Source organism: Ictidomys tridecemlineatus, chromosome 5, assembly GCF_052094955.1.
Source record: "Ictidomys tridecemlineatus isolate mIctTri1 chromosome 5, mIctTri1.hap1, whole genome shotgun sequence".
Classification (NCBI taxonomy): Eukaryota; Metazoa; Chordata; class Mammalia; order Rodentia; family Sciuridae; genus Ictidomys; species Ictidomys tridecemlineatus.
In genome coordinates this window covers 92,878,439-92,899,564 of record NC_135481.1, presented here as the reverse complement: position 1 = coordinate 92,899,564, position 21,126 = coordinate 92,878,439, and the positions used below count along the sequence as shown (strand labels likewise).

Genomic DNA, 21,126 nt, shown 5'->3' with positions numbered 1-21,126 from the left:
TTTTTGGTAACAGGGATTGAACCCAGGGGGGTTAACCACTGAACAATATCCTCAGACTTTTGTCATACTTTATTAACAGACAGGGTCACACTGAGTTATCTAGGGTCTCACTAAGTTACTGAGGCTGGCTTTGAACTTGTGATACTTCTATGTCAGCCTCCTGAGCTGCTGGGATTACAGGAGTGTGCCACTGTGCCCAGCTCTGGAGGCTATTGATGGAGCAAAACCCTGTATTTATTGTGGAGAGGAGAGACAGTGTCTTTCAGTTCCATGGCAAGAGAAAAATGAAATCTAATGCTAATTCATAAGTCCCTTTCTCGAGTATCAAGATTGTTAAACTATCATCTTTAAGTTTGTCTCTGATTCTTCTATTCAGGACCAGATAGCATTTTCTGAGATTCCCATTGAAGCTGACCAGTATCAAGCAAAGAGAAAACTTCCTCAGATGGGAGAGAAAAAAGAAAAGGAACACCAGGTTGCAAGCTACTCAAGAAGAAAACATGGAAAAAAAATAGTTGTCCAAGGAAAGAATAGAATGGAGTATCTTAGTCGTAATGTCTTAAATGGAAACACACTACAAGTAAGACCTTGAAACCCCTGAAGAACTAAAATATGGGTTGTAGTATCCCCACACCTTATTCTCAGAGATAGAAGCAGATGAAGATACATAAGTAATAATCATAGCTATTTGTGGCTAGCTTTTGTTTTCACAAAGACAAGTAATTTAATGAATCCTTGGATTGTTTGCTTTATGTAAAAAACAATTTAATTCACTATATTATGTACTTTACAATTTATACTTAGAATAACATATACATGTGTATATATGTGTGTTAGAACTAGTATGAAAGAAAGAAAGAAAGAAAACAAAGATATGACCACTTACATAATATTATTCTTATTCGGAAGCAGGTGAACTATACCGAGTGGAAATTCTCAGGGCTTAACATAGATGATGGTCTTAAAACTCAGACCAACGAAAAGGAAATGACATTATCACAGTCAGCACTGAAAGAAGAGGAACTCCCACATCCTATAAATGGTATTGTCTTTCTAAAATCTAAATTTTCTATTTAATCATTTAATGATTTTATAAAGCTAATTACTGACTGGCTTTATCTGGCCTTGTTAATCTTTTAATGAGATGTTAGTATGTAAGTCTCTAAGCCTGACTTGGATTACAAGTATGAGGGTTAGGCCAACCAAGGCTGGAATTCTTAGTGAAAGGACTTTATATGTAGCTAGTTGGCTAACTAGTTTAGTGACCTACTATTTGTAAAATGTTGATTTGTTTCAGGGTCTTGGGAATTATTGTTACAAAGAATTAGGAGGAATGTGACTGGTTCATTTGTGAAGTTAATTCAAAAATTTTAAAAAATTATGGTAAGGCTTTGAATAAAAAATAAATAAAAAATAGATGATTTCAGATCATCCTAAAGGCAAACTAGGTAATTTGGGTTAATTCTCCCATGAGTGACAGAAAGCTAAAGTAAGTATATTTTTAAAATATCTTCTTAATGTTTCTTAAAAGCATTAAAGTGCCAATAAGAAAGGAAAGAATTACCTAACCTAGACCAGGGAAATGCCTGGAGCTCAGAAAGGTGAGTTGGAACAGCTTCAGCCCTGGGACATTGCCAGTATGGAGGAGGCTGAGAAGAGGTTGAACCATGCTTTGGGTGGACTTTTGGGGTGGGGAAGTAGGCATGTAGTCCAAATTCAGCGTCTGCCCAGGGTAAGCAATTGTCTGCCCAGGATAGAATTTCCCACTTTCTTGTCTGGGACTGTGAGGGCAGCACTGTTGTGAGCCTCTTATATCCTAAGATGCAAAATTTGCTTTTTGGAGTAAGGGTTGAATTGATGTCTACCAGGATTCTTGACACTGGAGTTATCTGACATAAACTGCACAACTGTGTTTACCACCTTCACGAAGATAAGAGCTGAGCTTTAAGTTTTCAGGAAAAAATGGGGCTATGAAAATTGGCATCTTAAATATTTTACTTACTTTTTTTACTTGTTTATTTTTATGTGGTACTGAGGATTGAACTCAGTGCCTCATGCATGCTAGGCAAGCACTCTACCACTGAGCTACAGCCCCAGCCCGGCATCCTAAGTTTTAAAGTAATTTTGTTTTAAAATAATTTTGTACTTACAGAGAAGCTACATGAATAGCATGTGCTCTCTCTCTCTCTCTCTCTCTCTCTCTCTCTCTCTCTCTCACACACACACACACACACACACACATATCATATATTTTCAGTTCTTCTTCTTACTTCTCCCCATCCCATTCTCCTCTTCTTTTTTCTTTTCCTCATCCTCTTCCAACCCTAGTCCCTCATGCATGCTTGTCAAATACTCTACCTGAGCCACAACCCCAGACCAAAAAAAACCACATATACCCTTCACCCAAATTTGTCAGTTTTTAATGTTTTGCCACTATTTACTTTATCACATTTTTCTGAAGCACTTAATTTGCAAATATTATACCTTCTTACTACTATAATTGTTTTCCTAAAAAGGGGGAATTATATTATCGTAGTATAATTATCAGATTTGCAAAACTTACCACAAGGACATGTCTAGTCCATGTTGAGAATTTTCTAGTTGTTTGTTCCAATGAAGTTCCTTAGATCAAGCTGTTTTTCGTTTTTTTTTTTGTTTGTTTGTTTGTTAGTTTATTGTTTTTCAGTCCAGCATTGTGCATTGAATTTAGTCACCTTTCTTTAGTCTACTTTAACCTGCAACATTTCTTCCTCTTTTCTTTGACTCTCATAATATTATTATCTTTGGAAGATATAAGTGAGTTTTTCTGTAGAGTGTTCCTTAATTTAGATTTTCTGATGCTTTTTCATAATTAGATTTAGATAATGAATTTTTTTACAGGAATAACACAGAAGTGATATTGTGTACCTCTCAGTACATCATAGTTAGGCAGTACATGATGACAGTTTGTACTGTTATAGTGATGTTAGCATTGATCACTTGGTTAAGAAAGCGTCTAAAGCTCAGGAGGCTGAGACAGGAGGATCACAAGTTCAAAGCCAACCTCAGCAACCCTGTCACAAAATAAAAAATAAAAATTAAAAAAGACTGGGGATGTGGCTCAGTGATTGAGTGCCCCTGGGTTCAATCTTTGGTACCAAAAAAAAAAAAAAAGGATCTGTCAAATTACCTTTTTTCCTTTGTAATCATTGCATAATCTATGAGAAGTTTTATTTAGAGATTGTACAAATATCTTGCTCATTGTGTCATTTTGCTTAAGAATTTGTGCACCCATTTGTTTTTTTCTAAATCATTACAAAATATTTTTAAAATATGTAACAGATTTAGAAGTGAACTAATATAAATTATAGAAGTAATAAATACAGAAACTTAAAGAAAGAGATAGGTTGAAAGAGATAGGTTGAAACTGACATGAGAATTAATGAAAATACCCAGAGTAAAGCAAGCAGAGACAGGAAGGAAAATTCAGGGCTGGGGTTATAGGTCAGCTTGTAGAGAGCTTGCCTAACATGTGTAAGGCACTGGGTTTGATTCTCAATACTGCATATTCATATATACATAACTACATACATACATACAAAATAAAGGTCCATCAACAATTTTTAAAATAGGAAAAATATTTAAAAAAGGAAAATACAAAAAGAAAAGAAGAAGAAAAGAGACATATGGATAAAATGAAGAGGTCAAAGCTACACTTTATTAAATAAGAGAGAAAAAGGAAGAAGGACAGAGACAGTAAAGTAAATAAAGACTTAAGAGTTTCCCAGAACTAATAAAATATATTGAGTCAATGAAATGAACTCAGACACATTAAGAAAAAGTAAATTCAAATCTAGGTATGATTGGAGTAAAAATTCAGAAAATAAAATCAAAGAGAAAATATTAAAAGCAACCCTTTATGAGAAATAGACAACCATTGGTATATCAGTGAGAAGAGTAGCTGACTTGTTAAGGGTTACCAGCCTAGCCAGAAAAGAAGATACTTTCTTTTTTTTGATGGAGGACAGGAGGCTGTACTGGAGCACTTTACCAGTAAACTACATCTCCAGGTACCACCCCCTTTTTTTAGTTGTAGATGGAGATAATTCCTTTATTTCATTTATTTATTTTATGTGGTGCTGAGGATCAAACATAGTGCCTCATGCATGCTAGGCAGCCGCTCTACCACTGAGCTACAACCCTAGCCCCATCTCCAGCCCTTTTGCATTATTTTATTTTCAGACAAGGTCTTGCTAAATTGTTGAGGCTGCCTTGCTCAAACTTTTGATCCTCTAGACTCAGCCTCCCAAGTTGCTGGGATTACAGTGTGCCACTGTGCCCAGCAGAAGATATTTTCAATGTGCTGAAAGAAAATAATGAACTGCTAAGAAAGAGTCCTCCACCCAATAAAATATTCTCCCAGAATGGAAGCAGAATAGTCATTTTCAGACAAATAAAAACAGTTTGCCTCCAAGCCACATATTAAAAAGTCATTCTTTAGGCTGAAGGAAAATTATCCTAGAAAGAAACACAAAGATGCAGTAAGGAAGAAAAGCAAAGAACGTGCTACGTAAATGACTATATAAAGCAAAAATACTAGTTTGTGGGTTTAAATATATTTGGAATTTAAATAGATAATGTGGTGGATGGAACAGTAGCCTCTAGAAAAAAAAAAAAAAGTCCACGTCCAGAATCCTAGAACCTGTAAATATTGCCTTATTTGGGAAAAAGTTATTTGCAGATGTAATTAAGATAAATAAAGATCTTAAAATGAAGATCTAAGTGGACCTTAAATCCAATGACACACACAGGAGAGGAGGAGGCAATGGGATGGTGGCGGCAGAGATTTATGTAGCCACAAGCCAAAGAACACCTGGAGCAACCATACTGGAAAAGGCAAGGAAAAAATAAAAAAAAGAGCTGGACATGGTAGTGCACACCAGCGGCTCAGGAGACTGAGAAAGGAGGATCTTGACTTCAAAGCCAGCCTAAGCAATTTAGTGAGGCTCTGTCTCAAAATAAAACATAAAAAGACTTGGGAATGTGGCTCAGTGGTTAAGTGCCCTGGTACCAAATAAATAAGTAAATAAATAAACAATAAAATTAAAAGAGAGAAGAAAAAGGAAGAGGCAGACTGTTTCTGAAAGCCTTTGGTGGAAACATAGTTTGCCAAATCTTGATTTTGGACTTGGGATCTCCAGAATTCTAGGACAATATTTTTTTTGTTGTTATTTAAATCTTCCAAGTTTCTACTAATTTGTTATGACACTCATAAGAAATGAATGCAGACAATTACAAATATTTGGGAATTAATTAACATGCTTATGAGTCAAAAAAGAAATATGAGTCAAAAAAGAAATATTACCAAAGGTTAGAAATTATATTAAATGGAATAAAAAAATGAAAGTGCAGCATTATACAGCTCGTGAAGTGAAACTAATGCAGTGCTTATAAGGAAATTTTTATAGCCTTTAATGGTTAAATTAGTAAAGTCAATAATCTCAGCTTCACTTCAAGAAGCCAGAAAAAAAATCAAACCTAAAGAAGGAAATAAAAAATATCAGAGTAGAAATCAATGGAATAGCAAACAGAAAAAGAATAGAGCAAATCAGTGAACCTAAAAATTGTTTTAAAAGATCAACAAACTTTCCAGGCACCATGGCGTATGCCTATAATCCCATTAGCTCATGAGGCTGATGCAGGAGGATCTCAAGTTCAAAGATAACCTCAGCAAACAAGGAGGCCCTAAGCAATTCAGTGAGATCCTGTCTCTAAATAAAATATAAAAAGGGGCTGGGAATGTGGCTCAGTGGTTGAGTGACCCAAAGTTCAGCCCTCAGTACCCCCCAAAAAAGATCAACAAACTTGATAAGCCTGTATCTAGAATGACTGAATTAGTTAACCCTTATATTTGTGGTCAATTGATTTCCCCACAAAGATTCCAAGCAATTCAGTGGGGAAATACCAATCTTTCCCAAAAAATGGTATGTGAAAAATTAGGGAAGCAAAAAATAACTTAGACTCTTATATCACACTATGTGCAAAAATTGATCAAAGTGGATCATAGATCTAAATATCAGAACCAAAACTATAAAATTTCTAAAAGGAAACAGAAAAAAATCTTAACCTTAGATCAGACAATATTTCTTGGATATGACAAAATAATAATTGATCAATAATAATTGATAAATTGAACTTCTGCAAAATAATAAACATATATTGGGCTGGGGATGTGGCTCAAGCGGTAGTGCGCTCGCCTGGCATGCATGCGGTCCGGGTTCGATCCTCAGCACCACATACAAACAAAGATGTTGTGTCTGCCAAAAACTAAAAACTAAGTATTAAAAAATTCTCTCTCGGGGGCTGGGGATGTGGCTCAAGCGGTAGCGCTCGCCTAGCATGCGTGCGGCCCGGGTTCGATCCTCAGCAGCACCACATACCAACAAAGATGTTGTGTCCGCCAAGAACTAAGAAAAAATAAATAAATGTTAAAATTCTCTCTCTCTCTGTCCCCCTCTCTCACTCTCTCTTTAAAAAAAAAAAAATTCTCTCTCTCTCACTCTCTCTTTAAGAACAAAAAAAAAAACCATATGCTATTCAAAGGATACCATTAAGAAATTGAAAAGACAAGATATGGACTAGTAAAAAATATTTGCAAGTCACATTTCTGGCAAAGGACTTGTATCCATAATCTATAAAGGACTCCTACAAGTAAATAATAAAACACCCCAATTTGAATAGAAATTTCACCAAAGATAATATACAAATGGCTAATGAGCATATGAAAAAGAAACATCATTGGATCTCAGGAAAATGCAGAATCACATAAAGAGGTACAGTTCACAGCAACTAGATTATTATATTTCAGAGGCAAGAGAATTACAAATTCAAGACCAGATGGGTAATGTAGTGATACCTTGCCTCAAAATAAAATAAAAAAGGGCTGAGGGCTTAATTAACTGGCAGAGTGCTTGTGAGTTCAATCCCAGTACTGAAAAAAAAAAAAAAAAGGAAACTATAAAGTAGCCTACCTTAAAGCTAAGATTTTCTGCTCATCAAGAGATCATACAGACAAGCCACAAGGTGGAAAAGATATTTGCAACATGCATAACCATCAAAGGGCTCAAATTCAGAAAATATACAGAACTCTTGCAAATCAAAAGGAAAAAAGGGGGGGTCGGGTGGGCAGGCATGGTGGCACACAACTGTAATCCCAGTGGCTTGAGAGGCTGAGGCAGGAGGACCGAGAATTCAAAGCCAGCATCAGCAAAAGCGTGGTGCTAAGCAACTCAGCAAGACCCTGTCTTTAAATAAAATATAAAAAGGGGCTGGGAGTGTGGTTCAGTGGTTAAGTGCCCCTGAGTTCAATCCTGGTACTCCCCTCAAAAAAAAAAAAAAAAAAAGGAAAAGGAAAAGCCAGTAGAAAAGTGGGCAAAAGATTTGAAACCCACTCTACAAAAAGGAAGGTCAGCCATGTGCAGTGCTACATCACGATATATTTGTTCTTTAGAACAATACAGTATAAGCAACACAAATGTTCATTAGTAGTAGAGTGATTAGTAAACTATGATACATGCATGTAATGAAATACTGTATAGGAAAAAAAGACCTGTAGCTTCTGTCAACAATAAATGACTCTTGAAAATATAATTATGAGTGAAAGAACCCAAACATAACATACATTACATATAATGTATGCTTCTATTTTTATAGATTTCAAAAATGGGCAAATCTAAACTATAGTGTTTAGAGATGAATACTCAGTAGTACAAATAGAAATCAAAGCAAGGTAATTTTAATAAACTTATCTTGTCTTTATTTAAAATTTTGATGTTTGTTCATTGTGAATTTTTTTAAATTAGTTACACATGTCAGTACAATGATCTTGACATACCATACATTTGAATCAGATGGGGTATAATTTCTCATTTTTCTGAGTGTACAGGTTGCAGAATCACATTGGTCATGCAGTCACGTATATACATACAGCAATAATAAAGTCTATTTTATTTTGCTGTCCTTCCTTTCCCCCCTTCCTCTCCCTTCCTCTTCCATCACTTCTCTCTACCCAATCTAATGTGACACACTCTTTTTTTTTCTTTTTCCTCACTTCATCATGCATGTATTCTGTATAACAGTGAGGGTCTCCTTCTATCTTCCATGCAATTCCCCTTCTCCCTCCCTTTCCCTTCCACCTCTCTTTCCTATCTAGAGGTAATCTTCTCATGCTCTTCCTCCCTACCCCATTTTGAGTCACCCCCCCCCCATATAAGAGAAGACATTCGGCATTTGTTTTTTAGGGATTGGCTCACTGTGAATTTTAACACAAACTTTGATTTTAAAAAATCTGGCATTAATATAGTATTTGTCTTCACAGGCCATTGCTTACAGCTGTGCGGCCAGCCCACAGCTCTTTGTGCCTAGTCCTGATCTGCCCCATACAGAACAGCGATCTGTGACAGGCACATAGGATCTAGCCCTCAGCCCTCAGGATTGCCTGGGAGAGAAGTGCCTGACTTCTTAATAGGAACTGTTTGGTTCAAGGCTGTATATTGTTTGCATTGGCTGCTGTTAATATTGATCTCCCCCTTAAAGGCGAGGTACTTGAAACCTTCAGGGATACAATAAGTCTACAGGGTAAATACTGTACTACCTTAGTAGATCCACACTGCAAGATGGGAAGATACATGAACAACATGAAAAAACAAGGGAACAAAAGCCCCCCAAACAAACCAAGATGCTCCAATAATAGAATCCATTGACAACACAGTAGAAAAAAACGTCAGAGAAGGAGTTCAGAATGTACATAATTAAACTGATCCACGACATAAAGGATGATTGTAGGGTGAAATCAGAGATAAATTTCAGGAAGTGAAAGATCACTTCAATAAACGGATAGAGATTATAAAAATAAATCAAGCAGAAATCCTCAAAATGAAGGAATCAATAAACCAAATTAAAAATTCAATGGAAAGTATCACCAGCAGACTAGATCACTTGGAAGACAGAACCTCAGGCAATGAAGACAAAATATGTATTATTTTTTTAATGTTTTTTTTTTGGTTGCCTATGGACTTTATTTTGTTTGTTTATATGAAGTGCTGAGAATTGAATCCAGTGCCTCACTCATGCTAGGCAAGCATTCTACCACTGAGTCACAATCCCAGCCCAAAATATATAATCTTGAAAATCAAATTGACCACATAGAACTTCTAAGAATTATAGGATAACATGAAAAGACCAAATTTAAGATTTATTAGGTTAGAGGAAGGCACAGAGATACAAACCAAAGGAATGCACAATCTTTTCAATGAAATAATATCAGAAAATTTCCCAAACCTGAAGAATGAAATGAAAAATTAAATAGAAGAGGCTTATAGGATCCCAAATGCACAAAATTACAACATACCCACACCAAGGCACACTATAATGAAAATACAGAATAAGGATAGAATTTTAAAAGCCATAAGAGAAAAGATTTAGATTTTATATAGGGGGAAACCAATTCAGATATCAGCTGATTTTTCAACCTAGACCCTTAATGCTAGGAGGTCCTGGAATAACATATACCAATCTCTGAAAGAAAATGGATGCCAACCAAGAATTTTATACCAGTAAAAGTAAGCTTCAGATTTGAAGATTAAATAAAAACCTTCCATGATAAACAAAAATTAAAAGAATGCACAACTGGAAAGCCTGCACTTCCAAACATTCTCAGGAAAATATTTCATGAGGAGGAAATGAAGAAAAAAAAAAGTAAATACCAGCAAAGGGAGGAACTACAGTTAAGGAAAAGACAATCAAAGTAGAAATTAAGTCAAATTAAAAACCAGAAATAAGCCAAAATGAATGGGAATACAAATCATATCTCAATAATAACTTTGAATGTTAATGGCCTAAACTCAACAATCAAAAAATATAGACCTCTGGGCACATTCCTGAAAATCCCAGCAGCTAAGTAGACTGAAGCAGGAGGATTGCAAGTTCAAAGCCAACCTCAGCAATTTAGCCAGGACCTAAGCAATTCAGTGAGACCCTATCTCAAAATAAAAAATAAGGAAAGGCTAGGGATGTGGCTTGATGGTCAAGCACCCCTGGGTTCAATCCCAATACCCTCCCGCCCCCCCCCAAAAAAAGACATACACTGACAGATTGTATTAAAAAAAAGCCCCCCAAACAAACCAAATGCTCCAATAATAGATGCTGTCTCCAAGAAACTCACCTCATAGGCAAAGACATCCATAGACTAAAGGTGAAAGGATGGACAAAAACACATGGATCCGAAAAAGGAAAAAAAAAAAATAATCAGATAGACCACAACACAATAATACTAGATGACTTTAACACACCTCTCTCACTACCGGATAGATCTTCCAAACAAAACTAAGCAAACTATAGAACTAAATAATACAATCAATAATTTGGACTTAACGCATGCACATATATAGAGTATTTCATCCATCAATGAGTGAGTAAACTTTCTTCTCAGCAGCACATGGATCCTTCTCTAATACACTGTATCTATGCCACAAAGTAACTCTTAGCAAGTACAAAAAAATTAGAGACACTACCCTGCATTCTATCAGATCATAATGGAATGAAATTAGAAATCAACAATAAAATAAAAAATAGAAGCTACTCTAACACCTAGAGACTAAATAAAATACTATTGAATGATGAATGGATACCAAAAGAAATCAGGGATGAAATAAAAAAAAATACTTTGAGGTAAATGAGAACACTGATACAACATATCAAAATTTCAGGGACACTATTAAGGCAGTGATAAGAGGAAAGTTCATTGCATTGAGCTCATTCATTAAAAGAATAGAAAGTCAATGAATAAATGACCTAACATTATATCTCAAAGTTCTAGAAAAAGAAGAACAAATCAACACTAAAAGTAGTAGGATATAGGACATAATTAAAATCAGAGCTGAAATCAATGAGATTGAAACAATTCAAAAAATTGATAAAAACAAAAAGTTGGTTCTTTGGAAAAATAAATAATATTGATAAACCCTTAGCCATACTAACAAAGAGAAAGAGAAAAATGTAAATTACTAAAATTCATTATGAAAAAGGAAATATCATCACAGACACAACTGAAATACAGAAGATAATTAGAAACTATTTTGAAGATTTATACTCCAATAAAATAGAAAAATCTTGAAGACATTGACAAATTTCTAGAGGCATATGATCTAACCAAACTGAATCAGGAGGACATACACAATTTAAACAGATTAATTTCAAGCAATGAAATAGAAGACACCGGGCTGGGGATGTGGCTCAAGCGGTAGCGCGCTCGCCTGGCATGTGTGCGGCCCAGGTTCAATCCTCAGCACCACATACAAAGATGTTGTGTCTGCTGAAAACTAAAAAATAAATATTAAAAACTCTCTCTCTCTCTCTCTCTCTCTCTCTCTCTCTCAAAAAAAAAAATATGTGAAATAGAAGACACCATAAAAGCCTACCAACAAAGAAAAGCCCAGGACCAAGGGATTCTGAGCCAAAAATACAAGACCTTCAAAGAAGAATTAACACCAATACTCCTCAAATTATTCCATGAAATAGAAAAGGAGGGAACCCTTCCACACTCATTCTATGAGGCTAGTAACATGCTGGTACCAAAACCAAAGACACATCAAGGAAAGAAAACTTAAGACCAATAATCCTGATGAACATAGATGGAAAAATTCTCAATAATTCTGGCAAATCACAAACAAAGTCATATTTAAAAAATAGTGCACCACGGTTAGATGGGGTTCATCCCAGGGATGCAAGGTTTGTTCAACATCTGGAGATCAGTAAATGTAATTCATCACATCAACACAAGAATTATATGATCATCTCAATAGATGGAGAAAAAGCATTTGACCAAATACAGCACACCTTCATGTTCAAAACACTAGAAAAACTAGGGATAGTAGGAATATACCTCAACATTGTAAAAGCTATCTATGTTAAGCCCAAGGCCAATATCATTTTAAATAGAGAAAAATTGAAAGCACTCCCTTTAGAAATTGACAAGGAGGGCTAGAATTGTGGCTTAATGGTAAAGTACTTGCCTTCCATTCCTGGGGCCCTGGGTTAGATCCTCAGTACCACATAAGTAAATAAAATAGAGGTACTGTGTCCATCTAAAAATTAAAACAACAACAACAACAACAAAAAAAACAACTGACAAGGATGTTCTCTATCACTACTTCTATTCAACATAGTTCTGGAAACTAGCCAGAGCAATTAGACAAAAGAAATTAAAGGGATACAAATAAGAAAAGAACTCAGGTATTTGATCAAGTCTGACCTATCGCCACTGTTCTTTTTTCTTTACTGAAAATGTGAGATATAGGACAGGAGGTAATTAAAAATCATGTACTATTTATAGTCAACTATTTATTGTCATAATTAGAATACCATTTCTGTAGATGCCAAATTGTTATTATTTTAATGTCACTCTTCAGAAAATAAGAGCTTCAGTTAGTTGACACAAGAAGCTAAAATCTGGAACTGGGGTTGTAGCTCAGTGGTAAAGTGCTTGCCTAGTATGTGTGAGGCACTGGGTTCGATTCTCAGCACCACATATAAATAAATAAAATAACGGTCAATCAACAATTAAAAAAAGAAGGGCTGGGGATGTGGCTCAAGCCCTAGGGCGCTCGCCTGGCATGCGTGCGGCCCGGGTTCGATCCTCAGCACCATATACAAACAAAGATGTTGTGTCCACCGAAAACTAAAAAATAAATATTAAAAATTCTCTCTCTCTAAAAAAAAAAAAAAAAAGGGGGGGGGCTAGGGTTGTGGCTTAGTGGTAAAGTGCTCACCTCTCACATGTGAGCCCCTGGGTTCCATCCTCAGCACCACATAAAAATAAATAAATAAAATAAAGGTATTATGTTCAATTACAATCAATCAATCAATAAATATTTAAAAAAAAAAAAGAAGCTAAAATCTGCCTGGTTTCAGAGGTCCAGATAGACATGTCAGAGGCAAGATGCTGTAGTTCTTGAAAAAGAGTTTATTAATCTTTAAGAGAAAGATCTGCATGGTTGTTAGATGAAGATCACTAGAAAAAGGTCTTAGATGTTGGCAAAGCTTTGTGCCCCTTAGCAAACTTTGCTTTTGCTTCTCCGTGTCATCTCAGACCTTTTCCCTGTGAGACCTCTATAGAACAGACAACTCTAGGACTTGGAAGGAGGCACAGACTTTCTGACTTTTAGTTACCTATTGTCATGTAACAATCCTCCCTAAAATTTAGTGGCTTAAAACAACAGTAACCATTTATTTTGCTCCCTAATCTGTAGTTTAGGCAGGTCATGGGGGTAAGGGTCATTCTCCTTCACATAACTTCAGACAGCTCAGCTGGGGAACACATGGGTTCAACTTGCATGATGGCACACTCTAATGACTTCATGTGGTCCTGATTTTCATTTGGGAGCTCTGCAGTGGCTAGGGGCCTGGGGTCCCAGCTCCTCTCCACATGGGCCCTCTTGAGCAATTTGCTTGAGTTTCCACACTTGCTGGCTGGCCACGGGGCCACATTTTAGAGGTTACACAGCATTACTTCTACCATACTCTTTTGGTTGAGACAATCACAAAGATCCCCCTCAGTTGAAATGGAGGGACATAGACCTCATTACACAATAGAAGTGTGGAGATCACACTGTGAGAAGGGAGTGCATATTGTTTCGAGACCATCTTTGAAAAATACAGTTGTCATACTTGATTTGCATTGCTTTTCCTCAACTTGGTAATTTTCTTCAGGCCCTACAGGAAGCCCTCAATCTTCCCGCCTGCCTGCTTTTCTTGATGCCTGCCTTCTTTCCTTCCTGCATTCCTTTTTGCCTTCTTTACTCTTTCCTCCCTCCATTGCTCTCTATTTCTGTTCTTCCATCTTTCCTTTTATTTTTTTTTCTTTCAGATGTGAGCCTTGAAAAATTGGATTTGATTCTTAGCTAGTGAAGTAAAAGTCTAGTCACTTAGATTTAGTGGTCAGACAAGGAATCAGATATGTGGGTGTTGGCTCTTTTCTTGGGCTGGACAGAGTACTTTGAAACAGTTATGTAACGTCAGCCTATTCTCTAGCAGATCAAGAATTCTGTGAACAAGCTTCTGAAGCCAGTGAAGCACAAACTACAGACAGTGATGACATCATAGTGACACCCATATCTCAGAAATGTCCTAAGACAGTAAGTACACTGGAGTAATCATTGTGTATGACACAGGACTGTAAATAATGACAGTGTGCTTAGTAGCTACATGTTTGAAGTTCAAATCCAATTCAAATGAACTTGATGGGAAATGTAAGTTATTTAGTTAAGTGTACTTTACACAATAATAGAAGTTTGTTTGGTTTGGTGTAAATGAGGACTTGCTTCAACAGTTCTGTCTCCTGTTTGGATCCTTGCCTACTTCTCCTTCTCATACCCTTTACTCTACATTGTGATTCGTGCTCAGTTGGACAGATGCCCTTGTCTTTAAGTCCATGTAAGGTGAGCAGTTTTACTCTGGGATGTGTAAAGGAAAGGATTCTTTAGAGGAGGGTTCAGACAAATCATTCAATTTTTGCCATTTTGACTCCATTTATAAATATTAACCATTTCAGCCTCAAATTTCTTTTGAAACTATGGATGCTCCTCAATCTATGAAGGGAGTATGTCCCCAACCCATTATCAACTTAAAATATAATAAGTCAAAAGTGCATTTAATGCCCCTGGCCTACCAAATATCATGGCTTAGTAACACAGTTTCACTGTAGAGTACAGATTTTGTACCCTTGTAATTGCACAGCTGACTAGGAGCAGCAGCTCACTGCCCCTGCTCAGTGTCAGGAGAGAGTGTCATACTGCATATCACTAGTCTGGGAAAAGATCAACGTTCAAAATTCAAAGTATAGTTTCTACTACATATAATTTTCACACCATCTAAAACCAAAAAACTGTTAAGCTGTAAATTGGGAACTAGTTACATACACATATTGAGGACATACATGTATATTAATAAATATTCACAAATATATTTTAAAAAATCATTGTATTAGAATCTTATAGGATTACAAATGATGTAGAAAACAGTTATCTTCTTTGAGCCATTCTCTCTGGCACTTTTGTAGGTAGTCAATAAATATTTGTTGAATGAAAAATTAAGGTCTAATTGAGGATTATGAACCTTTTAGAAACATTAAGAATATAGGAAGAGCCAAATATGGTGACCCATGTTTGTAATCCCAGCTGCTCAGGAGGCTAAGGCAGGAGAATTGCAAGTTCAAAGCCAACCTCAGCAACTTAACGAGGCCCTAAGCACCTTAGTGAGACCCTGTCTGAAAATAAAAAATAATAAGGGCTGGGAATGTGGCTCAGTAGTTGAGCACTCCTGGGTTCAATCCTTAATACCAAAAAAAAAAAATGTAGGATGACCTAAAGTAGGATCAAGTGGATAAATTATGTTGATATAAAATTTAAGGTTTGTAAGAATTCCAAAAAAGGGAATTGTTGCTTTCATAGACTTGTTTGGAAGTCAGAATTTGTGTTGAGGAATTGCAGGAAAATGAAGGATACTGGAATGGAGAGAAAGAACTCAAAGTCACTAGACTTAAACATATAATATGACAAATTGGTTAAGTTTCTCTTCTGAACTTTTGTTTTGGTACCGGGGTTTGAACCCAGGGGCACTTAACCACCAAACTACAAACCTTTGTGCACTCAAAAGTATTACTTGAGAAATTAAATATGAAAACTGAACCATGTTGATAGGCTGTTTAAGACTGTTCCCAGAAAGCTCTATTAATCAGCACAAGAGTCCATAAGGCCCTTTGTACTTACCTCCCTTTATGGATCCTCAGGAGGTGGGCATGTTTGTGCATACCTGTAATCCCAGCAAAAAGAAGTATACAATTGGACTGGGCATGTACCTCAGTGGTAGAGTGCTTGCCACTTGCCTAGGGTGTGTGAGGCCCTGGGTTCAATGCCCAGCACACCACACACACATACACAATATATAATTAGTAATATTACCACTGTAATATATACTAACTCATTTGAACTTGCTGGCAGAACAGAAATAGTTACACAAGGTTAGGGACAGAAAGATAATGCCTTTTAGCTTACTATTTCTGGTGTGCTAGCTAATTTTGCCAGGGCTCAGAGACGTTAAAATTAACAAGGGGTTAGGACATCCTGGAAGACAGAAATTAAGAGACAAAGAGGATAAATTTGATGTTCTGAATATATGCTACTGCTAAAGAGACAAAAATCTGAGGTCTTAAAGCAAATGGGAATAATGGCTCTAACACTGAGCCACAACTTATGCTTATGATTTTTTTTTGTTTGTTTTGGTTTTGACTCATTTTACTTTGTCTTTTTCCTCTAGGACTATTGGCTGTCCCTTCTACTCCTTTTTTTTAATATTTATTTTTTTTTTTTTTTTTTTTTTTTTTTTTTTTTTTTTTTTTTTTTTTTTTATAAAGAGGGGGATAGAGAGAGAGAGAATTTTAATATTTATTTATTTTTTCTTAGTTCTGGGCGGACACAACATCTTCGTTTGTATGTGGTGCTGAGGATCGAACCCGGGCCACATGCACGCTAGGCGAGCGCGCTACCGCTTGAGCCACATCCCCAGCCCCTTTAATATTTATTTTTTAGGTGTAGATGGACACACAACACAATGCCTTTTTATTTTTTATATGGTGCTGAGGATTGAACCTGGGTCCCACCTGTGCTGGGGGTGCACTCTACTACTGAGCCACAATCCCAGCCCCTATCTCTTCTATTCTTGAAACAGTTGCTGTCATTATGACCCATCACTACCAAACTGACTTTTTTTTTTTTTAATATTTATCATTTAGTTATCGGCGGGTATAGCATCTTTGTTTGTATGTGGAGCTGAGGATCGAACCCGGGCCACACGCATGCCAGGTGAGCTCGCTACCGCTTGAGCCACATCCCCAGCCCCAAACTGACATTTAATATAAATACATATATTTATAAATAAAGTTTCAATATTAAAAATAATGTGACTTGGGCTGGGATTGTGGCTCAGCGGTAGAGCACTCGCCTAGCATGGGCGGGACCCGGGTTCGATCCTCAGCACCACATAAAAATAAAGGCATTATGTTGTGTCCATCTACACCTAAAAAAATAAATATTAAAAAAAATAATGTGACTATCTTGTTAAAATTAAAATATAGAGATATATAAAGGACAAAGTTTTCTTACTCAATTTACTTAGTGAGACAGGATCTCACTAAGTTGCCCCGACTGGCCTTGAACTTTTGATCCTCTGCCTTAGCCTCCTGAGTATCTGGGATGAAGGCACATGCCATTGAACCTGGTTCTAAATAAATTATATAATAGGACTTAGTAATTGTACACAGGTATTGAGTAGGGCCCCTAGCCCCTTCCATTACTGTTCCTTAGGGATTGTTCTTATTATTTTTAAAAAATATTTTTAGTTAGCTGGGGTTGTCACTCAGTGGTAGAGTGTTTACATCACGTGTGTGAGACCCTGGGTTTGATCCTCAGCACCACATTAAAATAAATAAATAAAAATAAAGATATTGTGTCCATCTGCAACTAAAAAGATATACATGGACACAATAACTTTATTTTGTTTGTTTATTATTATTATTTTTTAATGTGGTGCTGGGGATCGAACCCAGTGCTTCACACACATAGGAGGCAAGTGTTCTACCATTGAGCCACAACCCCAGCCCAGGGATTGTCCTTATTAACAGTCTGGTTTATACCCCTTCAGTGAACACATATACATACTCACTTGTATAATGTGTATGTATATATATATATATATGTTTATGTAATCATACTATACATTGCCTCCTTTTAATCACCTTCAATCTGTCTTAGGCATCTTTCAGTTTCAATATATAGAAATATACAGATTCCTTTTAATGGATGCATACTATTCTATAGAATAAATTTGTTCAACTATTTGCTATTAGGTCATGTTCAGTCTCTTGATGTTAAAAATTAGCTGGTAATGAACACCCTTGTGTTCAGTAAAAAGTATTTTTGTGTACTTTGTAAATATTTTTGTAGGGTAGATTCCTAGAGGTGGAATTACTGTTTTTTTTTTTTTTTTTGGTTGTTGTTATTTGCTTCTTTTGGTAACTGGGGATTGAACCCAGTGGAGCTTTACCACTAAGCTACACCCTCAGCCCTTTTTATTTTTTATTTTGGAGACAGGGTTTTACTAAGTTGCTTAGTGTCACTCTAGATTGCTGAGACTGGCCTTGAACTTGCAATCCTCCTATGTCAGCCTCTTGAGTTGCTACTGTGCCCAGGAATTACTGTGGTTTTTATTTATTTTTTATTTATTTTTTTGATACCCAGGATTTAACCCAGGAGCACTTAACAACTGAGCCACATTCCCAGCCCTATTTTTATTTTGAGACAGGGTCTTGCTAAATTGCTTAGGGCCTTGCTGCATTGCTGAGAATGGCCTTGAATTTGCAATCCTTTTGCCTTAGCTCCTGAGTTGCTGGGATTATTGGTAATATGCCACCACACCCAATAAGGTATTACTAGTTTTTAATGGAAATATGGACTTGAAGTTATTGTCCCCCTCCCAAATTATGTCAGTTTAGTCTCACCATATAATGGCCTTTCTCTCACAGTGTCACTAACAATTCCCCTGGTATTTTTTTTTTTTTTAAGAGAGAGTGAGAGAGAGAGAGGGGGACAGAGAGAGAAAAATAATTTTAACATTTATTCATTTTTTCTTAGTTCTTGGCGGACACAACATCTTCGTTTTTGTATGTGGTGCTGAGGATCGAACCCGGGGCCGCACGCATGCTAGGCGAGCGAGCTACCACTTGAGCCATATCCCCAGCCCCATTCCCCTGGTATTCTTAGTTTGTTTTTCGTACTGGGCATTGAACCCAGAGATACTTTACCACTGAGCCACATTCCCAGCCCTCCCACCCTTAAAAATTTTTTTTTATACCTTTATTTATTTATTTATTTATTTACATTTTTATGTGGTGTTGAGGATTGAACCCAGTGCCTCACATGTACTGGACAAACCCTTTACCACTTAGCCACAACTCCACAACCCACAGCCCTTTATTCTATTTTATTTTTGAGACAGGGTTTCATTAGGTTGCTTAGGGTCTTGCTTAATAGTTAAAGCTGGCTTTAAACTTGCAATCCTCCTACCTCAGCTTCCCAGACCTCTGGGATTACAAGTGTTTACCAACAGGCATGGCAGTATTCTCAGTTTTAATGGAATAATAGTGTTTATCAGGGAAGATATCAAAAGTAATTTGAAATCTAAAAAATGATCTCTGTATCACTGTCTAAAAGTATCCCAATGTATGTTAGCATTGGAATAGCTTTCAGTGCTTTTAAAGAAACAGGAAAACTTTGTTCTTGATTTTCCAAAATTTGCTTGATCAAGAGCTATTAATTTATAAGACACCTATTCCACAAATACACCTTAAGAAATTCAGCTTAACGTTTATTGAGACTATATTAGAGTTCATAACTTAAAAATGATTTTATGTATGAAGAAATTATAATAAACCTGCCCCATAAAAAGTGACATAAAGAAACTTACCAGTTTTGACTCTGGGTGTAGGTGAAGAAAGAAAAATATTGCATTTGATGTAGCTCTATAGTGGAGCATTTGCCCATCATGCATGAGGCCCTTGATTATATACCCAGTACTGAGGAAGAAAGAAAGAGCCAGGTGCAGTTGGGCATGCCTGTAATGCTAGTGGCTTGGGAGGCTGAGGCAGGAGGATCATGAGTTCAGCAACTTAGTGAGGCCCTCAGCAACTTAGGAAGACTGTCTCTAAATAAAACATTAAAAAGGGCTGGGGATGTGGCTCAGTGATTAAGCAACCCTGGGTTCAATCCCTGGACCAAAAAAAAAAAAAAAAAAAAAGAAAGAAAGAAAGAAAGAAAGAAAGAAAGAAAGAAAGAAAAGAAAACTTCTTCTTTGAGAATTTTATAACCAGGAGGAAGCCATCAAATGGGGTTTTCTGCCAAATTACATTACCAGTGTCTGAAAACCTCAAGCTAGGGAATTAAAGTGTCCCACATAAGATGTGCCTCAGGTACCTGGCAGAAACAAAAGAAAATCCTGTGTTGAAGAAATTACTTCAACATTAGACAGACCTTCAAGACTTTACATAGATAAAGTTCCAAGGAATAGGATCTTATATTAAAAAAAAAATCTAGGGGGCTGGGGATGTGGCTCAAGTGGTAGCACGCTCGCCTGGCATGCGTGCGGCCTGGGTTCGATCCTCAGCACCACATACCAACAAAGATGTTGTGTCCGCTGAGAACTAAAAAATAAATATTAAAAAAAAAATTCTCTCTCTCTCTCCTCTCTCACTCTCTCTTAAAAAAAAAATCTAGCACAAGGTGAGACATGTAATAAGCACTGAATTTTTAAAAAAGGGGATAAAGTTTTGTTATAAAATACTTGCTCATGCTTTCAGTATCATATCCTCATACTAAGTGAGTACTCGATAAATGGTAAGTTACTAAAAAATAAATTGAATCATGAGTGAGCTCTCTGGGATGACAGAAATTTTCTATATCTTGACTTAGGTGTTGATTACACAATTGTATACATTTGTCAAAGCTGTACATTTAAGTTCTTTTCATTTTACTGTATGTAAATTATACCTAAATATTTAAAAGTTAAATGCATATATTCTCAGGAGATACCTTAAACAGTCTGACATAACAATGGCCTTTGTATTTTTCTTATGTCACTCACTATAAGAAATGTATTTCTACCTTGTGCCCAGTAAACTCATAAATGAAAGTTTTAAGAAACAAGCCTTACCCCTTACCATTTGCCATGCATTATTCTATCCCATCCTATCTTATCTCATCCCATCCTATCCTATATTTTATTATTTCATTTTAAAAATTACTAGTGAAACTTATTAAGCTAATTCATCAAAGTGCCAAAACCCATGTTTTGGAAAACATTGTGTGTAGAGTTAGAGTTTGCTTCATGGGGGTTGTGGGAGGGTTATATGGGGATTACTGAGAGGAAAACACCAAATATATTTATTTTTTAAAAGTATCATAGATGACTCTGACACACAATGGTTGGGAAGTATTGCTTGCTGAATTTCTTAGAAGATACAGGTGCTCCATTTGTTTTCTA

The 21,126-nt window shown here is 36.3% G+C and overlaps 1 protein-coding gene across 29 annotated transcripts in view; it reads left to right on the top strand.

Moving 5' to 3' along the window:
• The window catches only part of Rpgrip1 (RPGR interacting protein 1), a 70,976-nt gene that overhangs the window by 40,241 nt on the left and 9,609 nt on the right, over positions 1-21,126 (top strand). For 19 of the 29 annotated variants that reach the window (XM_078050371.1, XM_078050368.1, XM_078050364.1 and 16 more), the window contains 3 exons: positions 379-580; positions 910-1,042; positions 14,068-14,171. In XM_078050371.1, coding sequence (XP_077906497.1) covers positions 379-580; positions 910-1,042; positions 14,068-14,171 — 439 coding nt within the window. Of the gene's footprint in view, positions 1-376; positions 581-909; positions 1,043-11,436; positions 12,289-14,067; positions 14,172-16,825; positions 16,896-21,126 lie in introns of those variants that run through there. The other 10 variants (XM_078050373.1, XM_078050378.1, XM_078050372.1 and 7 more) reach the window with 7 other exon arrangements.